The 22,521-nt window shown below is 41.1% G+C and overlaps 3 protein-coding genes across 8 annotated transcripts; all 3 read left to right on the top strand.

The window, feature by feature from the left end:
• Window positions 1–4,972: 4,972 nt before the first annotated feature.
• Window positions 4,973–10,794, top strand: LOC115747606 (lysM domain receptor-like kinase 3). 5 transcript variants are annotated; one of them, XM_048271041.1, is made up of 14 exons: window positions 4,973–5,138; window positions 5,175–5,222; window positions 5,281–5,936; window positions 6,705–6,738; window positions 6,837–6,841; window positions 6,962–7,123; window positions 7,688–7,884; window positions 8,232–8,321; window positions 8,696–8,789; window positions 8,882–9,033; window positions 9,102–9,193; window positions 9,731–9,869; window positions 10,171–10,269; window positions 10,359–10,794. In XM_048271041.1, the coding sequence occupies exons 3-14, from the start codon at window positions 5,315–5,317 to the stop codon at window positions 10,521–10,523; spliced, it is 1,851 nt and encodes a 616-aa protein (XP_048126998.1). In that variant the 5' UTR covers window positions 4,973–5,138; window positions 5,175–5,222; window positions 5,281–5,314; the 3' UTR covers window positions 10,524–10,794. The 5 variants fall into 5 exon arrangements, with proteins under 5 accessions (XP_048126998.1, XP_048126997.1, XP_048126999.1 ...); XM_048271040.1 differs by lacking the exon at window positions 4,973–5,138 and having other exon boundaries at window positions 5,154–5,936; XM_048271043.1 differs by lacking the exon at window positions 4,973–5,138 and having other exon boundaries at window positions 5,155–5,936; window positions 7,700–7,884.
• Window positions 10,795–12,221: 1,427 nt separating this feature from the next.
• LOC115747628 lies at window positions 12,222–17,351 on the top strand. The gene is made up of 3 exons (XM_030683849.2): window positions 12,222–12,583; window positions 14,956–16,254; window positions 16,645–17,351. Exons 1-3 carry the CDS (start codon window positions 12,401–12,403, stop codon window positions 16,870–16,872), a joined length of 1,710 nt encoding a protein of 569 aa, XP_030539709.1. The 5' UTR covers window positions 12,222–12,400; the 3' UTR covers window positions 16,873–17,351.
• Window positions 17,352–17,657: 306 nt separating this feature from the next.
• On the top strand, window positions 17,658–22,210 carry LOC115747544 (condensin complex subunit 2). Of its 2 annotated transcripts, none has more exons than XM_030683745.2 (13): window positions 17,658–18,175; window positions 18,266–18,367; window positions 18,666–18,783; window positions 18,982–19,055; window positions 19,154–19,214; window positions 19,302–19,499; window positions 19,604–19,890; window positions 20,010–20,154; window positions 20,237–20,493; window positions 20,580–20,610; window positions 20,691–20,830; window positions 20,945–21,055; window positions 21,711–22,210. In XM_030683745.2, the coding sequence occupies exons 1-13, from the start codon at window positions 17,924–17,926 to the stop codon at window positions 21,927–21,929; spliced, it is 1,995 nt and encodes a 664-aa protein (XP_030539605.1). In that variant the 5' UTR covers window positions 17,658–17,923; the 3' UTR covers window positions 21,930–22,210. The 2 variants fall into 2 exon arrangements, with proteins under 2 accessions (XP_030539605.1, XP_030539604.1); XM_030683744.2 differs by having other exon boundaries at window positions 17,659–18,175; window positions 21,708–22,209.
• The last annotated feature ends 311 nt before the right edge of the window (window positions 22,211–22,521 follow it).

Genomic DNA, 22,521 nt, shown 5'->3' with positions numbered 1-22,521 from the left:
AGAGTACATATGTTCTTTTTTCTTTTAATTTATCTATGAAACATCAACATCCGTCTCATCTACGATACTTTTCGGTAAATAGGTCTTGTGCTATAAATATGTCCAGCTTTATTGATGTTCATGGTAAATGAGTCCCAAATCTGGTCGGATTTTTTTTGTTTCAAATGTGTATAAATAAGATAAAACGATTTTACTTGTGGTTAATGTATATAAACATAATAGCACTTTAACATATGTTGAAAATCCAATTATTGTCTTTAACATGAAAAAATAATATAAATACTTAAATGATGCAATGTTAAATATTTTATGTTAAAAAATTTGATTTCTTTTGTCCGGATTTCAAATTTCAGAAATCAGGAGTCACAGGGCCCGAAAACCGACCCGTCAACCGATGAACCTACTGCACGGCGTCGTGTCAAATCAACCAGTAATCAGACAACGGTGAACGGAGGTCAGCGAAGGCCGCAAGCTCTGCTCTCTCTCTCTCTACCGTGCACTTTCGGCAATGGCGGCCTTGTAGCTGATCTTTTTAGTTCACTTTCAGAAATTGCAGCGGTTTTTCGTTTTCGTTTCCTGCAACTTATTTTGATTTCTGCGGAAAAATGAATTCGCTGACAGGAAAACCCACCTTCGTACTTTTCTCTTACGTATCATCCTCTGCATCATAATCATCGTCATCGTCGTCTTCTTCTTCTTCTTCTTCTTCTTCTTCTGCTTCTTTCGCATATGAGCCTCGTTCCTTCACTCCGATTAGCACTACTAGGAAGGAGCGAAATGGTTGCAGTGACTACCGAAGAAGACCTTTGATCTATGAACTCTATATATATATATATATATAGAACTTGTATCAAATACAAAGGCGTTGATTCTTTTCCTCGACATGATATCAAAAATCTCCTCCTAACATGAAATTACTAAAAAAGCTTTATGTAAATAGCATCTTATGCCGTCAAAATCACGTGTTTACTTCAGGTTTTACAGATAATTTGATTTCGAACTTACTGCTCGAGAAGGCAACCGCATTTCTCGATTTAAACGAGTGGCGCCTTGGATATTTTCTTTTAAAATGTCTCGTGGGTTAGGGAATTTTTGCTTGAAACGTTCAAATAATGGACTATGTGCTTAAAGCAAATGCACTCAAGTATTTTTCGAGATAAAAAATATTTAAAACTATAACTTATTTTATGCATTATTTCTTCTTTCAAGGTGTTTACAATAAGATTATTTACGATACAACTTCTAATCCCAGAGAAGATTCAATTCATATAATGATTAATACCATCAAAACCCCAAATCGGTATACCCGTGTCCCATTTACCCCAAATTAATTTTTGTGAAACAAAGACTCCCAAACCGGTACATTGTGCCACATTTATCCCAAATTGGTGCCCCCGTGCTACATTTACTCCAAATCAATGTTAATGTCATAAAAAAACTCAAACGGGTCCAACTCTAACGATAAATTTTATCATAAACCGGTGCACCCATGCCACTAGAGGTGTCAATGTGGCTTTTCTTTTTGGTCGAATGTCGGCTGCCGGATTTCGGAGGAAAAAAAAGGGAAAAAAGAATAGAAAATAAAAATAAAAACATGTTTTTTAAAAAGAGTATTTTTATTTTTTTTCCAATAGATGCATATTGCATTAAAGTGTTTCGGTTAAATATAGAATTATTTAAGTAATAACGGTCAAGTCAATGTAGGTCGTTAGATTTGTGTTACATGGAAATGGGTCAAAATGGGTTGAACCATTTTCGACTCGACCCAAATCCAACCTGATAAAACCATTTGACACCTCCACATGCCACATCTACCTAAAAAAAAAGAAAAAATCAGATTTACCAGAATTTTAGAGTTAAAAATGGCACGGGTATATCGGTTTGGGGCAAATGTGATTACATGTAAACCTATTTCAGGTGGTTTTTGGGTCATAAATACTAGTTGTGGTAACAAGATATCCGTTTGAGATTTTTTATGATATAAAAAATTAGTTTAGGGCGAATGTGGCATTGAATTGATTTAGGGATTTTGACGGTATTAGCTCTTAATATAACAGTGAATTTACCTATTTTCCATCGTGTCAAACGGTTCACCTCTAGTGGAACATGGAGGTAAAAATAAGATTTCGTCCGGTTAGAAACAGAAATGGACCGCTGCCACGTTCCGTGCGCTTCAAGTTGCGGGTCAACCTACGGTGCCAAAAGGAGTTCCAATCCAACGTCCGGGACATGCACACATGGGCGATGCTGCTGCTCTCGGAATCGTTGACTAAGTCAAAACGCGTAAATGATCAATTTCGCCTTCCATTTTTCCTAAAGCAAAACGATAGTAATAAATTGCGAGTACGATGGAAGAACACGAATATATTAATAATCTTTTTTTTTTTTTTGGTGGGGGTGGAAGTACCATATGCACCGTGAGCGGGCCCTTTCACTCTCGATACATACAAAGCGATCATCGAAATTCGTACGTCAGGAACGACACTTCGAACCTAAAAATCATATAATGACATCTTGAGCGAATGAAAAGGTCTCTATATTTAGGCAGTTCTTTGTGGGTTGTCGAATAAGCCGGGGTCAAAGAGATTGGAATCGGACAATTAAATCCTCGAGGTCGATGGATCGGATTTAACCTCTTATGCACGCCAAGTTACACATACGATTTTTGGGTGTATTTTGATTCAACTTTAAAGAAAGGTATTGAGAAAATGCAAAAATCTTTGGGTTAAGGGTATTTTTTGAAATGCAATTGTAATTTGGTAAAAACTCATTTATAAAGCCATTTTGAATTGACTAGTGTCTAGCAAAATTCTTATTGCAAAGGACTTTAGTTGGTTTTATTTATTTATTTTTTTGTTTAAGAAAATTCGGACCCTTTGTCGGCTCCAGTGAACAGCTCGGGTTGATGGCAAGGGTCGCGTGACCCCTGCAAGGGCAGCCTTGATCGTGCGACCTTAGCCGGCCCTCACTTGGGCCAAGCAATGCGGGCGATCTCGAGCAATCGTTGTTCGGGTCGTGTGACGTTGCTGGCCCTCCGTAGTTGGATTTGGCCGCCGTCCTTATGCGGAGGAGATGAACAGTAACAACCCGCTTCCTTTTGTACGAAGTTGCTGGCCTGCTTCTTCTCTAGAAGGTTTGACAATTAATCAAAATCATTATTGTAATTGTCATTATTTGCCGTGTAAATGATGACACCCGGCTGAATTGGTACCTGCAATAATGCCACGAAATGTTTCCCATCTCTTAACTAAAAAATTTTAAAAAAAATAACGAGGCCAAGTTACCAAAACGCCCTCCTCTTTTCAGAGGATACGTTTCTATCGTTCTTTCGTTCCTCCATTCGCGTGGCCCTCTCGATTGATGCCATGCCGATGTCAGAGGGAAATAGTCCTATCATTTTTAAGTCCATTGAATGGCCGCCATTTTAAATTTTAAACATTTTAATTTTATTAATTTATCTTTAAAATTTTTGTACAAGATTTTAATGTAATCTTCAGTCAGTTTTCAACAGAAATTATTGACAAGAAGGGATATTATATAGGACGACATGCGATAAACGAATCGCCATATTAGCGATTTCTAGCAAAAATAGATCGGAAGGACTGTATTGGAATTTAGCACAAAGATTCACGATTAAAATGATAAAATTGAAAAGTTTAGAATTAAATGGATTAATTATTTTGATGTTAAGAATGTCCGGAGAAGAAACGATCGTACTTGTTAGGGGTGAGCATGGGCCGGGTCCGGACCTAGACCCCGAAACCGACCCAGTTATAACCGGTTCCCGGTTTTTTGAACCGAGAACCGACCTCGTTTGTCTTGGAACCTATTTTGGAACCGACCCTATTTTTCGGTCCGGTTTCGTGGTCTACCCGAGAACCCGTTTTCCTTTTTTTTTCATCAAAATAATATGAGCATTGATGAAATGGGCAACAAAAATTATAATAAACCAAAAGCAACAATTTAAAAAAAAATAATAAATAATAATATGATCCACCAAAAGCAACAAACTCTGATATAAAAAATAAAAGTTGCAATCCACCAAAAGCAACAATGATCATCCGTAACGCCGAATTAACATAGTGCAAGTCTTTCTATCACGCTTCAATTTTCGTTGTACCCATTAAAAAAGAACTGAAATTGCGGGATCCAAAAAACATGCTAAAAGACACCACATTTAGCGAGTATGAACCAGCACTAGAAAATCTCAAACACCACGAGCATAAAACCAAAATTATAGTTATTTGGACACTACATTATGGTTTCTTTTTTTTTTTTTAAGTAACTAAAAACCGGTTCTAAAACCGGTCCGGGTGGGTCTTTACCTAGAACCGAGAACCGGACCGGTTTCAACCGGTTCCCAAAATTGGGAACCGAAACCCGGACCGGTTTGAGCAAGAACCGATTCCCGACCCTGTTTTTCGGGTGGACCGATCCGGGTTCCGGGTAAACCCGGTCCGGTTGCACACCCCTAGTACTTGTTGCTCATTCTCCGCCAAAAAGAGGTAGCTTTAACAAAGCCAAAAGTATCAAAGCATATGTGCTCGTTATAAATATATAGAGCTTTCAGGTAATTCAAATCTCTCTTCCGATTCGAGCATAAACAATTTTTTTTTTAGTTAAATGCATTACTCAAGCATTCGAAAATCGGGGTGAATGCCTATTTTAACAAATGGAGTTACTTATTAACGTACGATTTTGGATTCGATTAGATTCGATTCGTTGGATCCAAACACGCGTGGACAAATTGAAGTTTGTTAGACAAAGTCCAATCGGTAAAAAAAGATTCGTAAATTTTACTGGGGCCCACGAAACCAATAGCGACCCGGCGAGGGCAATATTGTCAAAGTGCTTCGACCAATGAGAGGTCGCGTGGACTCACATCTCCGAGCGTTACTTCCTCCCACGCGCCTTCTTCACCGCGGACCCGTGAGCCCAGGACCGAGTGAATTTACTGTTAGGTCGATTAGGACTGACAATACGACAAATCTCGAAGCTTTGTTTTATGCTGTAAAAGCTCGACAATGGCCGGATCAACGACCCTCATCATTTCTCCCCGGCAAATCGTCAGTATCCACGACGCAATCCGGACCCTCCCTCTATTTCTTAATTCAGAAAGCACCAAAATATCGCCGGTCAACGCCAGGAAGCGGCGAAGAAGACGAAGAAGAAGAAGAAGAAGCAGAAGGAGGAAAAATCAAACTCGCCTTCGACCAGTTCAAAGTCCCCGAAACGCAACCCCGTCCCGGGAGAACTTCTTCTTTTTCACTTCTCCGGCGGATTCGAGCTCCGGTCTTGCTGTTCCCTCGATCAGATGAAGCCGCGATTATGGACGATCGGCTTGTTGGCGGTGGTGATGATCTCGGCCTGTTGCCGAGTCGAATCGAAGTGTAGCAGGAGCTGCGACGAAGCCCTAGCCTCGTACTACGTTTGGCAGGGCACGAATTTGTCCTTCATAAGCCAGGTCTTGTCGGCGTCGGTCGCGGATATCCTCAGCTACAACAAGGACACGATCCCGAACAAAGACAGTGTCCTGTGGGGGACCAGGATCAACGTCCCCTTCAGCTGCGACTGCATCAGAGACGAGTTCCTGGGTCACGTGTTCAGCTACTCGGTGGGCGCCGGCGACACTTACGATGGGGTCGCGCAGGAGTACTACTCGAACCTGACGACCGCCTCGTGGTTGCAGGCGTTCAACTCTTATCCCGCGACCAATATACCGGACAACGCGGTTTTGAATGTGACCGTTAATTGTTCGTGCGGGAACAGCTCTGTTTCTAAGGATTATGGATTGTTTATCACGTATCCGCTGAGGGAGGGGGACACTCTCGAGTCGGTCGCCCAGGGCGTGAATTTGACGACCGATTTGCTGCAGAGCTATAATCCTGGTGTGAATTTTAGCCGAGGGAGTGGTCTGGTGTATATTCCTGGGAAAGGTGAGTTTTTTTCACTCTCCTTCAGGACATGCTTATTCGGTTCTGTTAATTCTCCATCCGAGCAATAAAATTCTCAGCGACCAGGTAATTTAGAAGGAGCCTTAATGTTTAAAATGACTGTCTAGACTGGGTTAAGATGTATCTCCCCTAGTGTTTGAATGAGTTCCTGGACCTCTGTATCATTCCAATTACGCCTGATGTTTCCGAAGAGACAAATGATGTGGAACTGTTCTTCATGAGATGTGAAGAGTTATTTAAGAAAGCTAGCTTGGTCATTCTACATAAAGTGTGGACTGGTCTATATAATCCTGATGGCGATTATTCAATACAATGTCAGATCTAATTCGGCTTATTACGACCAGATTAATATGGCATATGGAGCAAAGTGGCAGCAGATGCAATTGCACTATTTAGGTGATGTCGAACATTTAGAAGCTGGAATGCCATCTTTTACTAGTTACCCATTTTGTTTTAGTTCCCGTCACGGCACGGATGAGTTGCTTCTTTATGATTAGGTTTTTCCAGGTGTTTATTTGTTTGGCTAGCCAAACATGTTTGTTTGTAGTGTGTAGTCTCTGAAAGAATTTGCCAATGGTAAATGTAATAGTCATGTTTGTGAATTGTCTATCATTCCTTTGTCCTGATATCATAACGGCTGTGAAGTATTGGATACTAGAAATCTGGTATCTGGCCTAAGTATTGAGCTTTAAATACATGATGACAGAAGTTGCAATAGTGGTATTGACTTAAATCTCACTTTTCTTACAGATGCTAGTGGAAATTTTCCAGCTCTGAACCCAAGGTAGCTTGTAGTAGACTGCTCATCATATGGAAGTTTGTTTAGCATTCCATCCCTTTCTCAGTTGTCTGACTTATCCTTTTGTTTTTCCCTCTTTCCAGCACAGGTTGAATGTCCCTCTCCGCATATTGATTTTCTGATCGCAACTTCATCTCGATATCCTAGTGGTGATGGCTGGCCATAACTATACTTAAGGAATTCTGGCTTATCTTTGACTTTTTCATAGCAGGACTATCAGTTGGAGCAATTGTTGGCATATCTACCGCAGCAGTGGTGGTGTTGTCGTTTTTGGCATTTTGTCTATATGCTGGAATGTATCGAAAGAAGAAAATGAAGGAGGCAATGTTGCTGACGGGATCTCATGAATTATCATCTCAAGCACGGAATGGTAATTTTATTGCTGATTTCCATCCTTCACGTTTCATCTGTTTTGCCAAATATGTCAGAACTAAAGATTAACTGGCTTGTCCATTTTTAAATTCTGCGACTCTGGCAGGCAGATAAAATTTACGCTTACAGATATGTCCGTTCACTTTCTGGATGAAATCATTCCAATCTATATGTCTTTGGTCACCAACAGTGCATGGACATTATGTCAGTCACATGGGCTTTTATTTCTTGCTGTGTATGAGTTATATTATTGTAGAAGTAGAATCCACAAATTACTTCTGCAGACGAGACTTGATGCTGCTTAAAATAACTATTTAGCCAGTGTTCTAGAATGGAATTACTAGAGAATGCTTTGTGTTTCAACAGGGGATACGCTGTTGATATGTTTTTCTTATCCACCGTACCTTCCTATATTTTATTGGCGTCACATTGTTTTGTCTTTGGCAAGCAGTTTTAGCTCTTGTCTACGCAAGAAAGAAGATTTGTTTGTCCCCCTAACTTTCGTACAGAGTAAATGAGTACCCTGACTGATGTTTGCCCAATCTTCATGGTGTGGTTCCAGGAAGTGACTCAGCAAAACCTTCTGAATCAACTGGTCCAGCTGGTGGTGCTTCAACAGGTCTTACAGGAATCACTGTGGACAAGTCGGTGGAGTTTTCATATGAAGAATTGGCCAAGGCTACAGACAATTTTAGCCTGGCTAATAAAATTGGGGAAGGTGGCTTCGGAGCTGTCTATTATGCTGAATTGCGAGGCGAGGTTTGTCGAAAAATATCTTCTACAATTAATGTACGGCTAATATTGTTGGTTAAGGTGGGGTAAGTTCATCAGAAGCTGGATAATGAGGTAGTACTCTTATTAAACTTCGATCTGGGCAGCGCCACTGCATTTGATTCAACAAACCCTAGAGCTGGCTCCAGTCGCTTACATGCCACTTAGCTCACAATAATTATTCTCCAGCACAATCCTATCTGGTTCAAGACTATTGGATTTAGGGATTCTGTATTCAGTTGAAACAACTGTTATGCTCTACCGTGCTACAATTAGTTGTCAGTACAGTTTTCTATCAGTGCGCTCACACAACTTTCTTCTTGGAAATCATGCAGAAGGCTGCAATTAAGAAGATGGACATGCAAGCTTCAAGAGAATTTCTTGCTGAATTGAAGGTTCTAACAAATGTTCATCACCTTAACCTGGTAAATCCCTAATTTCCGGACTATAGTAGTTTGTCCTTTATGAAGGAAACACCTTTCCACATCAATCAATCCTACGTGTTTCCTACAGTGTGTGTCGATGTGGAAATGTTGGACCGTGTGGGGCCGTGACATTCGTGTGCACAGATTTTGTGCTTTCATATGCTATTTGTTAACATTAATATTTGCTGGTGCATCTGTTCCATTTCTCTTTGACTTACCATATTTAGTGATGCCGATCATCTGGATATGTCCACTATGGAATCTGTAGATGAGAGGCTGCCCTTATTTCTGCAAAAATCCTGAACCGCATCTAAATTAATGTCATTACTCTCTACTATTCATCAAATAAAGACTTATATTAATGGTTGATTCAGGTGCGTTTGATTGGATACTGTGTTGAGGGTTCTCTTTTCCTTGTCTACGAGTATATTGAGAATGGAAACTTAAGCCAACACTTGCGTGGCTCAGGTGAGATTGGTCACATTTTGAGGATATTATTTGGTGAGTTTTACATTTTAATCTCTGACCAGTGATGATTTGTACATTCGATCTATTTTCAGATAGGGAACCACTTCTGTGGTCTACCAGGGTTCAGATTGCCCTTGATTCTGCAAGAGGTCTTGAATATATCCATGAGCATACAGTACCAGTTTATATCCATCGAGACATTAAAACGGCAAATATATTGATAGACAAGAATTTCCATGCTAAGGTTGTTCTCTGTTGATCTTTGCACCTGGATGGACCCTTTGGTTATTGAACTAACATAGTGTACGACAGGTGGCAGATTTTGGTTTGACAAAATTGACTGAGGTTGGGAGCGCATCTCTCCCCACACGACTTGTAGGGACATTTGGATACATGCCGCCCGAGTATGACGCTCTCTGACTCGCTCTGTGTGTGTGTGTGTGTGTGTGTGTGTGTGTGTGTGGGAGGGCATTGACACTGACAGGGGATGGAATAAACACCAGCAACCATATATGGATTTATAGTTCTTAAATAATTGTCTGATTGGAAGACGTTGGGAAGCTATGCGCTTTGTAATGCAATCATGGCTATCATCGCTGATTTGAGATTGTGAACATTTTTGGGGTTGTGATAAGTAGTATCCAGGTTTTGAGTAAAATGGAAAGGGTCTTCCAAGTAAAACTGTTCTTCATGAAGTAGACTGATATTCGCTGTGCAAAATCTAATCAATCCAGACTAACAAAGAATGATAATTATGGTTGGAGAAATATCACTAGTCAATCTTCCATCACTGCTCTTGCTCAATTGTAAGTCAAAATTAGTGTGGAAGAGTTCATGCTCTGCATTTTAACCTGAAACATCAACGCAGATCTTTGAGGTGACGATTTATTTCAGCTTTGGACATACGCGTACAACCTAGTTACTTTAACTTCTCTGTGCAGATATGCCCAGTATGGCGATGTCTCTCCTAAAGTTGATGTGTACGCATTCGGTGTGGTCCTTTACGAACTTGTTTCTGCCAAGGAGGCTGTAGTCAAGGCAAATGGTTCTATTGCTGAATCAAAGGGCCTCGTTGCTTTGGTTATTCTCTTTCCCTTGTCCTAATATAGCTAGTAAGAGTAACTAGAAACTTGGAGTTTGCCCCAAAATATTTAATACAGGTTTAGAACATTATCTCTAACTCGAACAAGCAAATTATATCTGGGATCGGCTGTTTTGACTTTTTCTTTGCTACCGGTTTCATGTGAATTGGTGACGGGTTTTTTCCGTACTTGTGGACATGTCATGATTGTGATGTGCCTCCTTGTGTATTTTTGAAACTCATAGACTGCTTCTGACAAAATATTATGATAATTAATCGCTGTAATCTCGTCATCTGTAGTTTGAAGAGGTTCTTAACCAACCCGATCCCAAAGAGGACCTTCGCAAGCTTGTTGACCCTAGGCTTGGAGATAATTATCCGCTTGATTCTGTCCGGAAGGTGGGGTTCCCGATAGAATTTTCCTGCCATTTGAGTTTTGCTTTCTCGTTGAATCAATATCATAACTGCTGAGTTTTCTACTCGTGCAGATGGCCCAGCTTGCGAAAGCTTGCACACAAGAGAATCCTCAACTGCGCCCCAGCATGAGATCTATTGTGGTGGCCCTGATGACGCTTTCATCTTCGACGGAGGATTGGGATGTTGGCTCCTTCTACGAGAACCACGCTCTGGTGAATCTAATGTCTGGAAGGTAGAAAAATCTCCCCTTTTTACTGGAATCATGCAATTACATTTTTTAAGCATTCCTTCCTATGTAGTATGTGTATATTCATGTAGTTGGTCAAGGACGATTTGTAAATTATTCTCGTGAGTCTTTCCTTTTCCCTAGAAAGAGAATTATTGTGGAGCTATTTCGACACGCGTTGGTTGTATGTACGTTCTTCCTTGTATATACATACTCATACCTTGTCATGCTACAACAAACAGCATGATCGGATGCCATAAAAGAAAACCTTTGAAGTGGCAGAAACCTGTGATCTCCTTTGTTGGTTTGATGTTTGACCTTGCCTAGCCTGATTTGGACGCGGTAAACTCAAATTTGGAGATGCATGAGTAGCAGAACAAAGGGATGGTCAATTGAGAGAATTAAATGCCAAATGCTTTTCATGGTTGAGTTCTAGCGATGGGCCGTGTGTTATCTGAAGTCGATGTACCACTACCAGGAAACTGTGGTGTAGTTCTTGTTATATGCAACAGTCATCAAAAACTGAATTTGAGGTGTGCCGTTTGCGGCCAAAAGGACAAACAGAATCAACCTAGGCAGAGGCAGGCGCATGTGGCATATGGCAAACCAAGAGTTCTTTCTGGTCCAAGAGATCTCTTTCCTAGATCCCTATCCCGCCTTTCACAGAGGCCTGCCCTCCCCGGCCCAAGCTCTCGCTTGTGGTCAGCGACCTCTGCTGGCCATCGACGAGCCCTAGAGATAGCCCATGGAGGGACAAAGAAAAAAAAAAGAAAAAAATTATGTGGAAAAAATTTAAAATATTAATAAAGAAATTTTGCATTAGCACCGGTTGTGCCATGTAGGACGGTTGGTTTTCACATCGATGATTTTCGACCAAAATTGATCGAATGGACTCAATTGGTGAATGCAAAAATGTTGCCGATCGAATTGATAAAATTAAAAGGTTGAGGACTGAAGTGGCACAAGTATAACAAATTTAGGACTTTTTGGACAATTTTCCCAATTGCATTTTGCCCTCGAAGTTTTTGGAATTGTGGCAAGTTGCCTCATGGCGTTTCAATTTTTACGATTTGCCCCTCGATTTTTTGGAGTATTGTGGCGATGAGCTCCCTAATGTTGACTCCATCCAAAATTTTCTCATATGTTTGACCACATGACTAGTTATGAAACGCAACTTGGCCATGTATAGTGTGTATATGCGAGGGGCAAAAAACAAAGGGATTATTCAAAAACAGAGAATTGTTTGATGTGCATCCGGTGCTGACTCTTGCCGGAACTTCTAGTCGCATGCTTTCCTCATGTAATGTGTTTCCAAATTCTTCTTCTACTACGAAATTTTTTCCCTCAGTGATTAGTCGCATGCTACGCATGGCCAGAGCTCTGAGCAAATTTGGATCGGAGTCGACACCAGGCGGCGACATATTGCAACCGATTCCCAAAATCGGGTCACAAATTGCGAAAATTTGAAATGTTGGGAGGCAATTTGCGACAACCCTAAGACAATCTAATTTGCCCAAATAGACCAACCGTGATTTCGGACCCTGTTCTATATTCAGATGCTAATTGGGCCTTCTTGACAAGAAAATCCTAATTGGGCCGAAAGTGAGAATATATCAGCCCAAAGTTAGTGTAAAGCCTGGACAGAACAAAAGGCCCAGATTGTTCTGGAGTTTCTTCTGTTCAGTTTCGACGGACAAGAAAAATCGAAAGCAAACAGAGCAGGAGAAGACGAATTTAACTCGCTCTCTCTCTCCCACCTTTCTTACTCGCCAAGGAAGGAAATCGATTTGCAATTCCCATTGTTCCTTCGATCATCCATCGCCTCGATAAATTCAATCAAGATCACCGTGTCGTTCGTGTTCTCGCTGGGAAGAAGAGACCTGGAAGATGGATTTCGAGCTGAGAAGGGCGAGGGAGAAGCTGGAGAAAGAACAGAAGGAGAGGAAAGCGCAGGCCAAGGCTAGGTTGGAGAGGGAGAGGAAGGCGAAGGAGGAATCCAGAAAGCAGCGGGAGGCCATCGAAGCGGTCCAGAGATCTCGGAGGCTGGACGCTCTCGAAGCGCAGGAAAAGGTACTACTGACATTCGCTTCTCGTCGTTCCGATGGGATGAGATGATCAAAATTTTGCTCGGTGATTGCGATATGTAATCTGAGTAGATTCTTTTATCTAGTTCGAATCGCTTTGTTACTCGAGGTATGACTTGAGTTTGAATCCAACTCTCGGGTCAGGGAAGCTCGATTGGGCTTTGGTTGAGTGGAGATCTAGGTGCTTCCTTATAGTTGATTTAGTCACAATTTGTTGCGGTTAGAAGTGGATAGTTCCTCATGAACATGCTCAAGGAGTCTCCCAACTAAAATTTGCTTTCACCGGAAATGTTAATCGGTGGTTTATGACTTATCAAGGCGAAATAGCACTTATGGAGTTGGTGTTCGTAGCTCTAGTTTCAGGTCATATCTGCACAGAACTCCCACTTGTGGCATCGGCTTAAAGCTTGATATATTGCTAAGTCCCTTGTGGAGTGAAGAAAGTATTGTCCTTGGCCTCATCTTAATGCATCTTCCATTAATGCCATGCGTGTGCCATATAGCCTTGATTGAAGTTCTTGTACGGACTGGCGTTCCATTACAATGAGACCTTTGGTTACGTTCTTTGATTTTCCATCAAACGAACTGTGCTAGATATATAGGTGCACAGCTTTCAGACTTGTGGTTATTCCCATGGCTCACTATTGTTGTATCCTTCTGCTTAGTGCTTATTAGAATTAGCTGTCGAAAAGTTAAATGGATAAGGCTAACATTAGTAAAGATCCGAAACATGTAAGTAGGCTCTCGTTTTGAATAACATGCAATGTAGAGCTGAGTCCCAAGTTGATTTTGTTCAGGTAACTAATTGAGTGGGTGGTGCAGATGTAGCCATTTATGCTTTAAGATGTCCCTTCTCGTCTTAGGCCACTGCTGATTATTACGCTGAATCTGGGTGAAGCAACTTTCATGTAGCCAGAACCATCTTTAAGTTTATATTCTCATGTGAATGGTGTTATGGTGGTGATATCATGTGTTTCCTGAGGTTTGAAGTTACGTATTTAATCAATCTAGTTGCTGGAAAACTTAAGTTGAAAAAGAATCAAATTTTACATGCTTTGTTCCTTAACTAACATATCACAACCTGTATGTCAAGGCGAGGGCATGCTAGTTGTGCTCAGTTTAGAATATTTCAGATGATTGTCTGTGCTAACTAGTCTTGCCTCCGGCCATTTTGGAAATTCTTTCAAGAGTAGAACATATGTCCTATACTTTTGTTCAAGTGCGTGAGCCCTTTATGTGCAAAGTGTCTAGCATTCGAAGAAGTATGGAACTCTTTGAAAACTTTCATTAGATCTTTGCTAACCATCTCCCAATTGTCATGAAAAAATCTCAAAAAATTTGACCGTAAATCCATCCAAACCCGGTGTCTTATCTCCATCACAATACAAAACTGGCCTTCTAATCTACTCCTCCTCAAAAGGTACTTCCAACATCTTAGCCATGTCAGGATCAAGCGAAGTAAACGTCATCCCCTCCAATTTCTTATCTCTTAAACATCCTTCCCTGCATAATTGAGCATAAAATTCTGATAATCGCACACTCATGACATCCACATCTTCAACGACTTCCCCAGTGACTTCCAACTTATTGAGGAAGTTATATCTTCTACAAGCATTGGGCATCTTTTGAAAAATCTGTTACCTTCATCGATTCAAATCTTCCGAGAGTTCTGTCTCAAGAGGTTTCTTCGATTTCTCAATCAACAAAACGAGTTTTTTTCCTATTCTTTTCTTCTAAAGTGCTCTTCCTCTAATAGAGTTATCTGGATCTCCTTATCGTCAAGCTTTTTAACTTCTTAAATTGTCTCCTTAATTTTTTTCTTCCAGGTTTCCCACCTTCTCATGACTCCATTGTTTGAGAACATATTTGAGCCCCTCGAGCATAGAAGCAAAATTGAAAACTGGCATGCCCTCCAAAATAACTATTCTTCCATTAGTTGATGACTGCCTCTTTTGTAGTCTTCTACTTTGAGCAAACCAAATAGGAGTGGGACCCCATCTAATACGTCTCATTTCTAGCAGAAGATTATGGTGACTGAGGTCACACAAGGTAGCATTAAAAAAACTAATTGCCAAGTTTCTCCTCGAGATGACAGCTTTTACAATATTTGATGTGCATTGTGATCAAGCTTCACTTGGGCGATTAGTATTCTCTCAACTTGCATCTTGTAGCCTCAAGTCCTGCGTTTTTTTAATGAGTTACAAAGAAAGTGTATCTCTCAGGTTGGATTCAGTTAAAGAAATGCTAATACTCTGGCACATTATATATGTTCTCTGCTCTTTTCATGGAATGTTCTTTCTTGTTCATGTGATTAGGAGGTGCACTCTTTAGCTAAACTCTACCACTACCTAACTGCAGGTTGAGGAGCAAATGAGAGAGAGTTTGCTGACTGGGAAAGGAATTTCATTCTACCGCTTGCTGGAGGCGGTGCCATTTCAGGGCAGTGGCGACAAGATCAAATTGCCACCTTCCTGCTTCACTGAATTATCTGATCAAGGTGCCTTGGATAAGGGCCCTATGTACTTTCGGTTGGCAGTGGTTCAACAAGGTAATCCTGTGGATACAAAAACTGACGATGACGAGAATGGGGCCACCCATTGTGGTGTGTTAGAGTTTACTGCAGGTGAAGGTTCTGTTGGACTTCCACCTCATGTATGGAGTAACATATTCAAGACAGATTCGCCAGCGACTCCATTAGTTGAAGTTCGCTATGTCTGGCTCCCAAAAGGAACTTATGCGAAACTGCAGCCTGATGGGATGGGCTTCTCCGACTTGCCCAATCACAAGGCTATTCTTGAAACGAGCCTGCGGCAGCACGCGACTCTTTCTCAAAATGAGATTCTAGCTGTGAATTATGGTGACCTTATATACAGGTTACGTGTACTCGATTTGAAACCTGCTTCAAGTGTGTCAGTTCTAGAAACAGACATTGAGGTTGATATAGTTGGCCCTGATTCTACTCTGGAGGGGACAGATCAGCGCAGGCTCATACCACTGACTCCAGGAAAGTCTGAGCTTGGAATGGTTGACGAAGGTAACTATGTTTATTACAAGTTTTCCATCGACAATGATGTCTGGGAGAAGATTTCTTCTCAAAATGCCATGGTCGAGGTGAAGATAGAAGCAGAAACAGACAAGGGAGACACTGATCTTTATATATCCAGGCATCCCCTTATATTCCCAACCCGACATCAGCATGAGTGGTCTTCACATGATGTGGGTTCAAAGACACTGATTCTTAGCTTCAAGGATAAGGGTCTTGGAGCAGGCGCTTATAGTGTTGGTATCTATGGCTTCAAGGGAACAAGTAAATTCCTGGTATCAGTTACTATAAATGATAAAATCCAGAGGACGGTGGGTCAACAAGCGGGGTCCTCATCTTCACCTGCAGAGATGGATACTGTGAAGTGTAGAAACTGCAAGCGATTCATACCTAGTAGAACTATAGCACTGCATGAAGCATACTGCAGTAGACATAACGTAGTTTGTCAGCATGTGGGTTGTGGAATAGTTCTTAGAGTTGAGGAGGCTAAGAACCATGTGCATTGTGACAAGTGTGGACAAGCTTTTCAGCAAGTAGAAATGGAGAAGCATATGAAAGTGTTCCATGAGCCAATTCAATGTCCTTGTGGAGTTGTCCTAGAAAAGGTGCAAATGGTAAGTAACGCGTTCTTGTATTTCTGCTGTTTAAGATTTAAACAGCTTTTCCTCCTGCTAAAAATTGCTATAACATCTTTTACAGTAATGTCTTAGATTATTTCCACGGGCTCTTGCCATTTTGCTTTGATCTGTGCATTATCTTGAATCATTGACGGTCATGAATTGGTCAATGTGTCTGGGTTTTCCAATACAAATGCATGTCTGGAACATGTTGCCTCTATGCGTATAACGTTTCAAAACAATATGTTGGGACTAGTAGTTGATTGCTCCTTGTTGTTCGGATCTTGCTGCATCTCTGGGATACCGAGCATTTTAAGGAGAGGAAAAATCGAGGCTGGAATCCAACTTACTTAATTATTGTGCTTATCTTTATTACTTGTTTGGCAGGTTGAGCACCAAGCTTCAGTTTGCCCCTTACGCTTGATCACGTGTCGTTTCTGTGGGGACATGGTTCATGCAGGAGACACTGCAGTGGACATGAGAGACAGATTAAGAGGTCTGTGTGAGCATGAGAGCATCTGTGGATCAAGAACTGCTCCCTGCGATTCATGTGGCCGTTCCGTCATGTTGAAGGACATGGACATACACCAAATAGCCGTTCACCAAAAGAACTAGATGAAGTACCTTCTCAATCACATCCGATCGCCACACTGTATGAGTCGATCTGTGCCGGCATATCAGCAAACTGCTTCTCCAGAATTCCCGTGGTTGAGATTGGTGTGGGATGGTGAATATGTATCTTGTGAGAATGGTTGTGTCGGTGACGTTGCTCTTTTGTACTAGCATGTAGTATACTGCTGCTCGGAGATGCTTTCTCTTGAGAATGCAGTGCCATCTTCATCCTGCTTGTCGATGTATGTATCCATTTCAATGCGCCGAAGATCGTTCGTTCGAGTCACTTTGGATCCTTCTCCATTTAGGAACAGGTTAAGAAGCGGATCTTCGCCGGTGTATGTTATGTTTCCGGCACACGAGAAGGATTACTTGAAGGTATCTTAAGTATTGTATCCTCTTTCAAATTCTTACTGGTTTGAACCGAGAGTTTGAAGGAGGCCTTCCAAGTCTAATTTTTATTTATATTTTGTTTGGTTTGATCTCCAAATCTATTTGAGTATCATATATGCATATGAGTATGCATCGAGGAAATTTAAGTAATTTATCTTGTATAACAATGAGCAAAATACGTTTGCACTTAAGCAAAAATGCAGCAATTTTTTTTTTTTTTACTATCTTCTGCCGTGAATTTAACTTTTAAGAAATATTTTCAGTTTTTTTGGTTCTAGTAAAAAGGTTTGTGATGCTAAAAATTGGAGATTAAAGAATCAACGAATTAAAGGGATCAGCCGGTTCGCACGATGAGACCGGACTTTGGTTAACGAAAGGTTGATGCGCACGTGTCGCCTATCCATTGGTGACCCAACTATAACAACAAATACACCTGAACACAGCAAATCGCTCTCCCGTCGTCCCCGCAGAATTCAAACACCACCAAACGGAGGGAAAAGAGGAAAGCGAAACAGGATCTTCTCTATCTGTTCTCACTCTCCTCTCCTTTCGTCTGATGCTCGTGCTCCATTCTCAACTGCAACTCCTCCCAAATTGCCCAAATCCTGACGCTTCGAAACCCTAAGGCGGCCTTCTCCTTCGTCGGCTTCGCTTCGGCTTCATGGCTGAAATCGTCAGCCCTAGGCACAGGTCCATAGCCAACCGGATTCAGTCCCCGACCAGCCCTTTCTTCCTCGGCTCCAACGACGACGACCTCGAGAGGGCCCAGGCCCGCGCAGCCCGCGCTGCCGCCATCCGCCGGAAGCCCGTGGCCGCGCACCCCCCGCCCGAGAGTAGCGATGCCGATCCCGGCCTCGGGAAGCAGCAGATTCTCGAGTTGTTCCACAATTGCATCAAGCTCGCGAGCGAGAATGTATGTTTCCTTTCTGCTTCCTGCTTTGACCTTGATCGAATATGATCCTGCTATTGATTTGTCTGGTTACTTTGAATGTTATTGGTGCAGAAAATCAACCAGAAGAACACGTGGGAGCTGGGATTGATAGACCATCTCTATGAAATTATTAAGGTCGAAGAAGAAAATGACACGGAGACGAATTTTCAAAAGGTGAGCTCTTATGCCCGTTGCTATTATGTCTATGGGTTAGTTGAGGAACAATTGTCCATGGGCTCACATTTTATATGAGCTTCATTTGTTGGGGGAATTTTTGAAAGTTCTGAAAGCAGCTAATCGGTTTAAGATAGTGTAACTGCTTAGATGCAGTAAAAACAAGTGCTGGTCAATTCAGAAGCAACTCTTCTAGAAATTTAGAGGAAGGGTTTGAGTGGTTGCTGGTTGCAAATCTTTCTACGGGAAATTTTGATGCCTAAATCTGCATGTTGCACCTTTACATTTCTCAATTCAGGCTAGTTGCACGTTGGAAGCTGGAGTTAAGATATACTCAATGAGAGTTGATTCTGTGCATTCAGAGGCCTACAAAGTCCTTGGGGGAATGAACAGAGCAGGTCAAGAAAATGAACAAGGTCAGTGGCATCGGTCTTGTTTTCCTATCAATAGTAGATACAACATCTTCTGTTAACCTGCAAATGGATTTGTGTGGTCAGGTATAATTTTCTTATATAGAGATGATTCTGGTTCTTAAAATATTTTTGCTTTCTTGTTTTTGCTTCGTGTTTATAATCTGATGTAACTGTGGCATTTTCTTTATACATCTGTTTCAGATGGTGTTGTGGAGGATCCTAGTGTTGATGGTGGACAAGAAGAGTGTCGATCAAAAAGAGATACGGACAAGAAGGTTTTGGCTATATATAATGAAAATGTGAAAAACAAATTTAGTAGAATTCCAAGTAATCAAATTTCAATCTTTAAGCAAACAGAAGTCTTTGCCTGCAGATATCACCATTATCGACACTTGAACCATCCTTTGAGGCTCTCAATGTGAAGAAGTTTGACGGTGACTGCTCATTCAACCTCATCTTGTATGATTTCGAGATTTAGAGGTCGATTTTTTTAACAATTAGCTTGATCACTTCCGTTCTAGTTGCATTTTTGGTGGATCCTCTTTACCATCAGACATCGGCACAATTTGATGAAGGTGGAGCAAAGGGCTTGTTGTTGAATAATCTTGGAGTGTATGGTGGGTGCCGGGTGCTATTTGACTCTTTGGAAGTACCTGGAAACTGCATGTCAGACATTCAAAACGATAAATTGGACACAGTTGATCTTTCATTTGCAAAAGGTTTGATGCCTTTCTTTTGCTATTAATACAACAAATATGTCTGCATGCTCATGTGCTTGAGGCTGTGGCAAAAATAACTGACATGTCCCTGTCCTACTTAACAGAATGTATTGAACAAATGGTACTGGATGTGCAAATGAAGGCTGAAATTACACCAACCTTAAGGATGATAGTCGATCAATTTGATGAAGACAATAGAAGGCCAACAGATTTTGTCTTTCAGAAGCCAGAAGAGCAAAGTGATGCTACATGTAGCAGCAGCAATGTGTTTGATGGTGCTGACACATTTGAAAACTGTAGTACCTGGGATCAGGATGATGATAATGGTGATCCGAGTGTGGTTGTGGAAGAGTCAAATTGTGTGGATCCAACAGTTCCCAGCCATACTGAGGTATTTATTGCGCTTATTCATATGGTTTCTGCAACCAAATAGAGATTATTATGATGCTCTATTTTTTACATTGGAATTCAAAGAAGTTGTTTCTCAATTACTTCTGGTGACTTTTGCAGGAGAATGAATTATTTTCTTATCACGACCCTGATTCAGAAGACAAGGTAGAGGAAGTCGAGAGCTATCTTTACCTCGGATTGGGTTTTAACACCCAGCACAATGCTTGGGCAGGTCCTGACCATTGGAAGTTCCGGAAGCCTAAAGGTATGGAGAATGTGTAGTTGCAGAAGGCATGATTATTCCTGTCACTTTGTGGATAAGTAATGTAGGTTGAACCTCATTGCAGGAAAGGAAGAAAAGCATGCTGTGGAAAGTGGTTCACCAACCACTGCTAAAAAAACTAGATATAAGAAACAAGTAGAAGTTGAGATTGACTTCACAAGCTTTCTGGACAAGGATATGCCAGATATATTTGCTCCTCCCAAGAATCCTAAGTCACTGCTGTTGCCTGCAAATAGAGCTCCATGTAACATAAGATTGCCGGAAGATTGCCATTACCAACCAGAGAGTCTTGTGAAATTATTTCTCCTACCGAATGTAATGGTAATAGTATTTACAAGTGGTGGATATTTGATTTCTTCTTTAACCCTGCCAAACCATGCCAATGATATATACTTCACTTGCTGCAGTGCCTTGGCAGGAAACAGAAAAAATGGTCAGGTATATCTATTTCCTATGAATGCATATTCAGGTATATGTTGTGATTTTGGTAGTATTGAAAAGCCTTCATTCAATCTCAGATGAGCGGAGAGAATCATCTGATGGTTTTGGACCCTCAACCTCTTGGGACCATGAGAATGTCTTTGACCAACAATTTGATGATGGAAATATCCATAGTGATGAGGAAGATGTTGACACACTTGTTTCTCAGCCCCGCCAGGTCGTTTTTGAATTTTTTAGTGTTCATTTTGTTAGTTTACCTCTTTAGTCTATTCATTTTAATAAAGTATTGCTTCCTCATATTTACTCAGCATTATAAATGATTCCTTTTCAGGTAAATAAAATTGAAGTTCAGTATGACAAAACCTCTAAGCAAGTCGATGTCCAAGCCCTGAAAGAGACTCTTTGGGATCGTATTCTTAGACCTCCTGAAATGTCTACTCAGGTATGCTTAGCTTCTTCCCTTAAATGGCCAAAAGATCTGCTAGTGCATCCTGTTGTAAAATCTGAGATGGACCTTGTCATGCTTTCTTAAAAGTCATAGTTACTAATGAAAATGCCATCATTATTGTTATTTATAGCGGAACTAGGGCTTAACTGTCAACATCAATAGTTTTATCTATTTAAAGATGCGGATAATAACTCTATGCTTGATTTAATGATGTCCTTGTGAGCACATTCTTGCACAGTTCTGTAACTAGTTCTTCAACTTGTCAAATAAATCAAGTGGAATCACTACTTGTAATTTCCAGGACTCTGTTTTGCAAATCATCCATATGGGGGAGCTTCTATGGACCTCCGAGTAACGGATCTGTAATCGTCAGTCTATCGTAATCACATATATTTTGCCATAATATTTAGAAATTAATAATAGAATAAAAATATTGCATTCATCCAATAAAAGGAAGGGACAACTATTATGCACAAAACTTCACTCAAGGCTATCGACTACTCATCTCTCCTGATTTTCTTTAATGACTCCCGCAATAGTCCTATATTTGTTAATCGTCTTGTGGTGTATTCATTGTTTTGGATATCCAAACTTTATTCATGTCTGGAAAAAAGACGAGGTGATATAATCAATTTGCTTTGATTAGAAGGATCAAGAAGAAGCCGTGTCTTTCAAGCAGATCTTGGCCAGTTTTCCAGCTGACTGTGGAGCTGCTGCAAGCATCGGCGAGATCTCCCCCCATTTATGCTTCATATGCTTATTGCACTTGGCAAACGAACACGGGTTGAGCATCCTTGGCTGTATCAACATGGACGACCTCAGCATTCGTGTTCCTGGTCACAATGTGCGTAAAGAAGATGGTGCCTAGAAATTTATCATGCCATGTGCAAATGTGTAATGTGACTTAGAGGTTTAGTTGTGTTTCTTTTGTTGTTGTGGCTGGGTTTCGCTCCCCTTCCCAGGCTGGCAATCAAATCACTGTAGATCTTTTTCTCCAGTCGCAACGATTGTTGTAACAATGGGGAGTTCTCCCCTCACGGCGACTGGCACGTAGGGCTATAATTTCTCAAATCATCTCTGTACTTCAAACTCTCAATTCTGTTCCAATACTAGTGGCACGTGCACTAATTGCCATTCATCTCTCTTTGGATAGCATTGTGTTGTGTTTGTCGCCGGTGGTGATCTAACATTCATGGCCATATAGGTGCAGCCACCAGGGCACTCAATCAAAGACTTGCACTAACTGATTTAGCTGTGATAATTACGCAGAGGCTTGTGCGGTACATTCCAGATGCACCCTTCAAAACTGTCGGAGCAGAAATCTACTTTAAAACAGTGTCATTGCCAACTCACCATTGACCACGGCGGTGGTCCCGTGTTCCTGAATCCTGATACATAAAACGTGCAGAGATTCTGAGCCTAACCTATGTGAGGACATCGCGTGCACAAAAGTTCGAGAC

Source organism: Rhodamnia argentea, chromosome 10 (genome assembly GCF_020921035.1).
Source record: "Rhodamnia argentea isolate NSW1041297 chromosome 10, ASM2092103v1, whole genome shotgun sequence".
NCBI classification, from domain to species: domain Eukaryota; kingdom Viridiplantae; phylum Streptophyta; class Magnoliopsida; order Myrtales; family Myrtaceae; genus Rhodamnia; species Rhodamnia argentea.
The sequence above is the reverse complement of the archived record's forward strand: the minus strand, read 5'-3'. Positions and strand labels throughout refer to the sequence as shown.

Excerpts from the sequence above, each read along its gene's own strand:
- LOC115747628 (XM_030683849.2), top strand. The coding sequence starts at position 12,401 with ATGGATTTCGAGCTGAGAAGGGCGAGGGAGAAGCTGGAGAAAGAACAG. Across the intron at positions 12,584-14,955 it reads CTCTCGAAGCGCAGGAAAAG|GTTGAGGAGCAAATGAGAGA; the intron begins GTACTACTGACA and ends ACCTAACTGCAG. Across the intron at positions 16,255-16,644 it reads TCCTAGAAAAGGTGCAAATG|GTTGAGCACCAAGCTTCAGT; the intron begins GTAAGTAACGCG and ends CTTGTTTGGCAG.
- LOC115747606 (XM_048271041.1), top strand. The coding sequence starts at position 5,315 with ATGAAGCCGCGATTATGGACGATCGGCTTGTTGGCGGTGGTGATGATC. Across the intron at positions 9,870-10,170 it reads CAAAGGGCCTCGTTGCTTTG|TTTGAAGAGGTTCTTAACCA; the intron begins GTTATTCTCTTT and ends CGTCATCTGTAG. Across the intron at positions 10,270-10,358 it reads CGCTTGATTCTGTCCGGAAG|ATGGCCCAGCTTGCGAAAGC; the intron begins GTGGGGTTCCCG and ends CTACTCGTGCAG.
- LOC115747544 (XM_030683744.2), top strand. The coding sequence starts at position 17,924 with ATGGCTGAAATCGTCAGCCCTAGGCACAGGTCCATAGCCAACCGGATT. Across the intron at positions 18,784-18,981 it reads AGGTCAAGAAAATGAACAAG|ATGGTGTTGTGGAGGATCCT; the intron begins GTCAGTGGCATC and ends CATCTGTTTCAG. Across the intron at positions 19,056-19,153 it reads AAAGAGATACGGACAAGAAG|ATATCACCATTATCGACACT; the intron begins GTTTTGGCTATA and ends CTTTGCCTGCAG.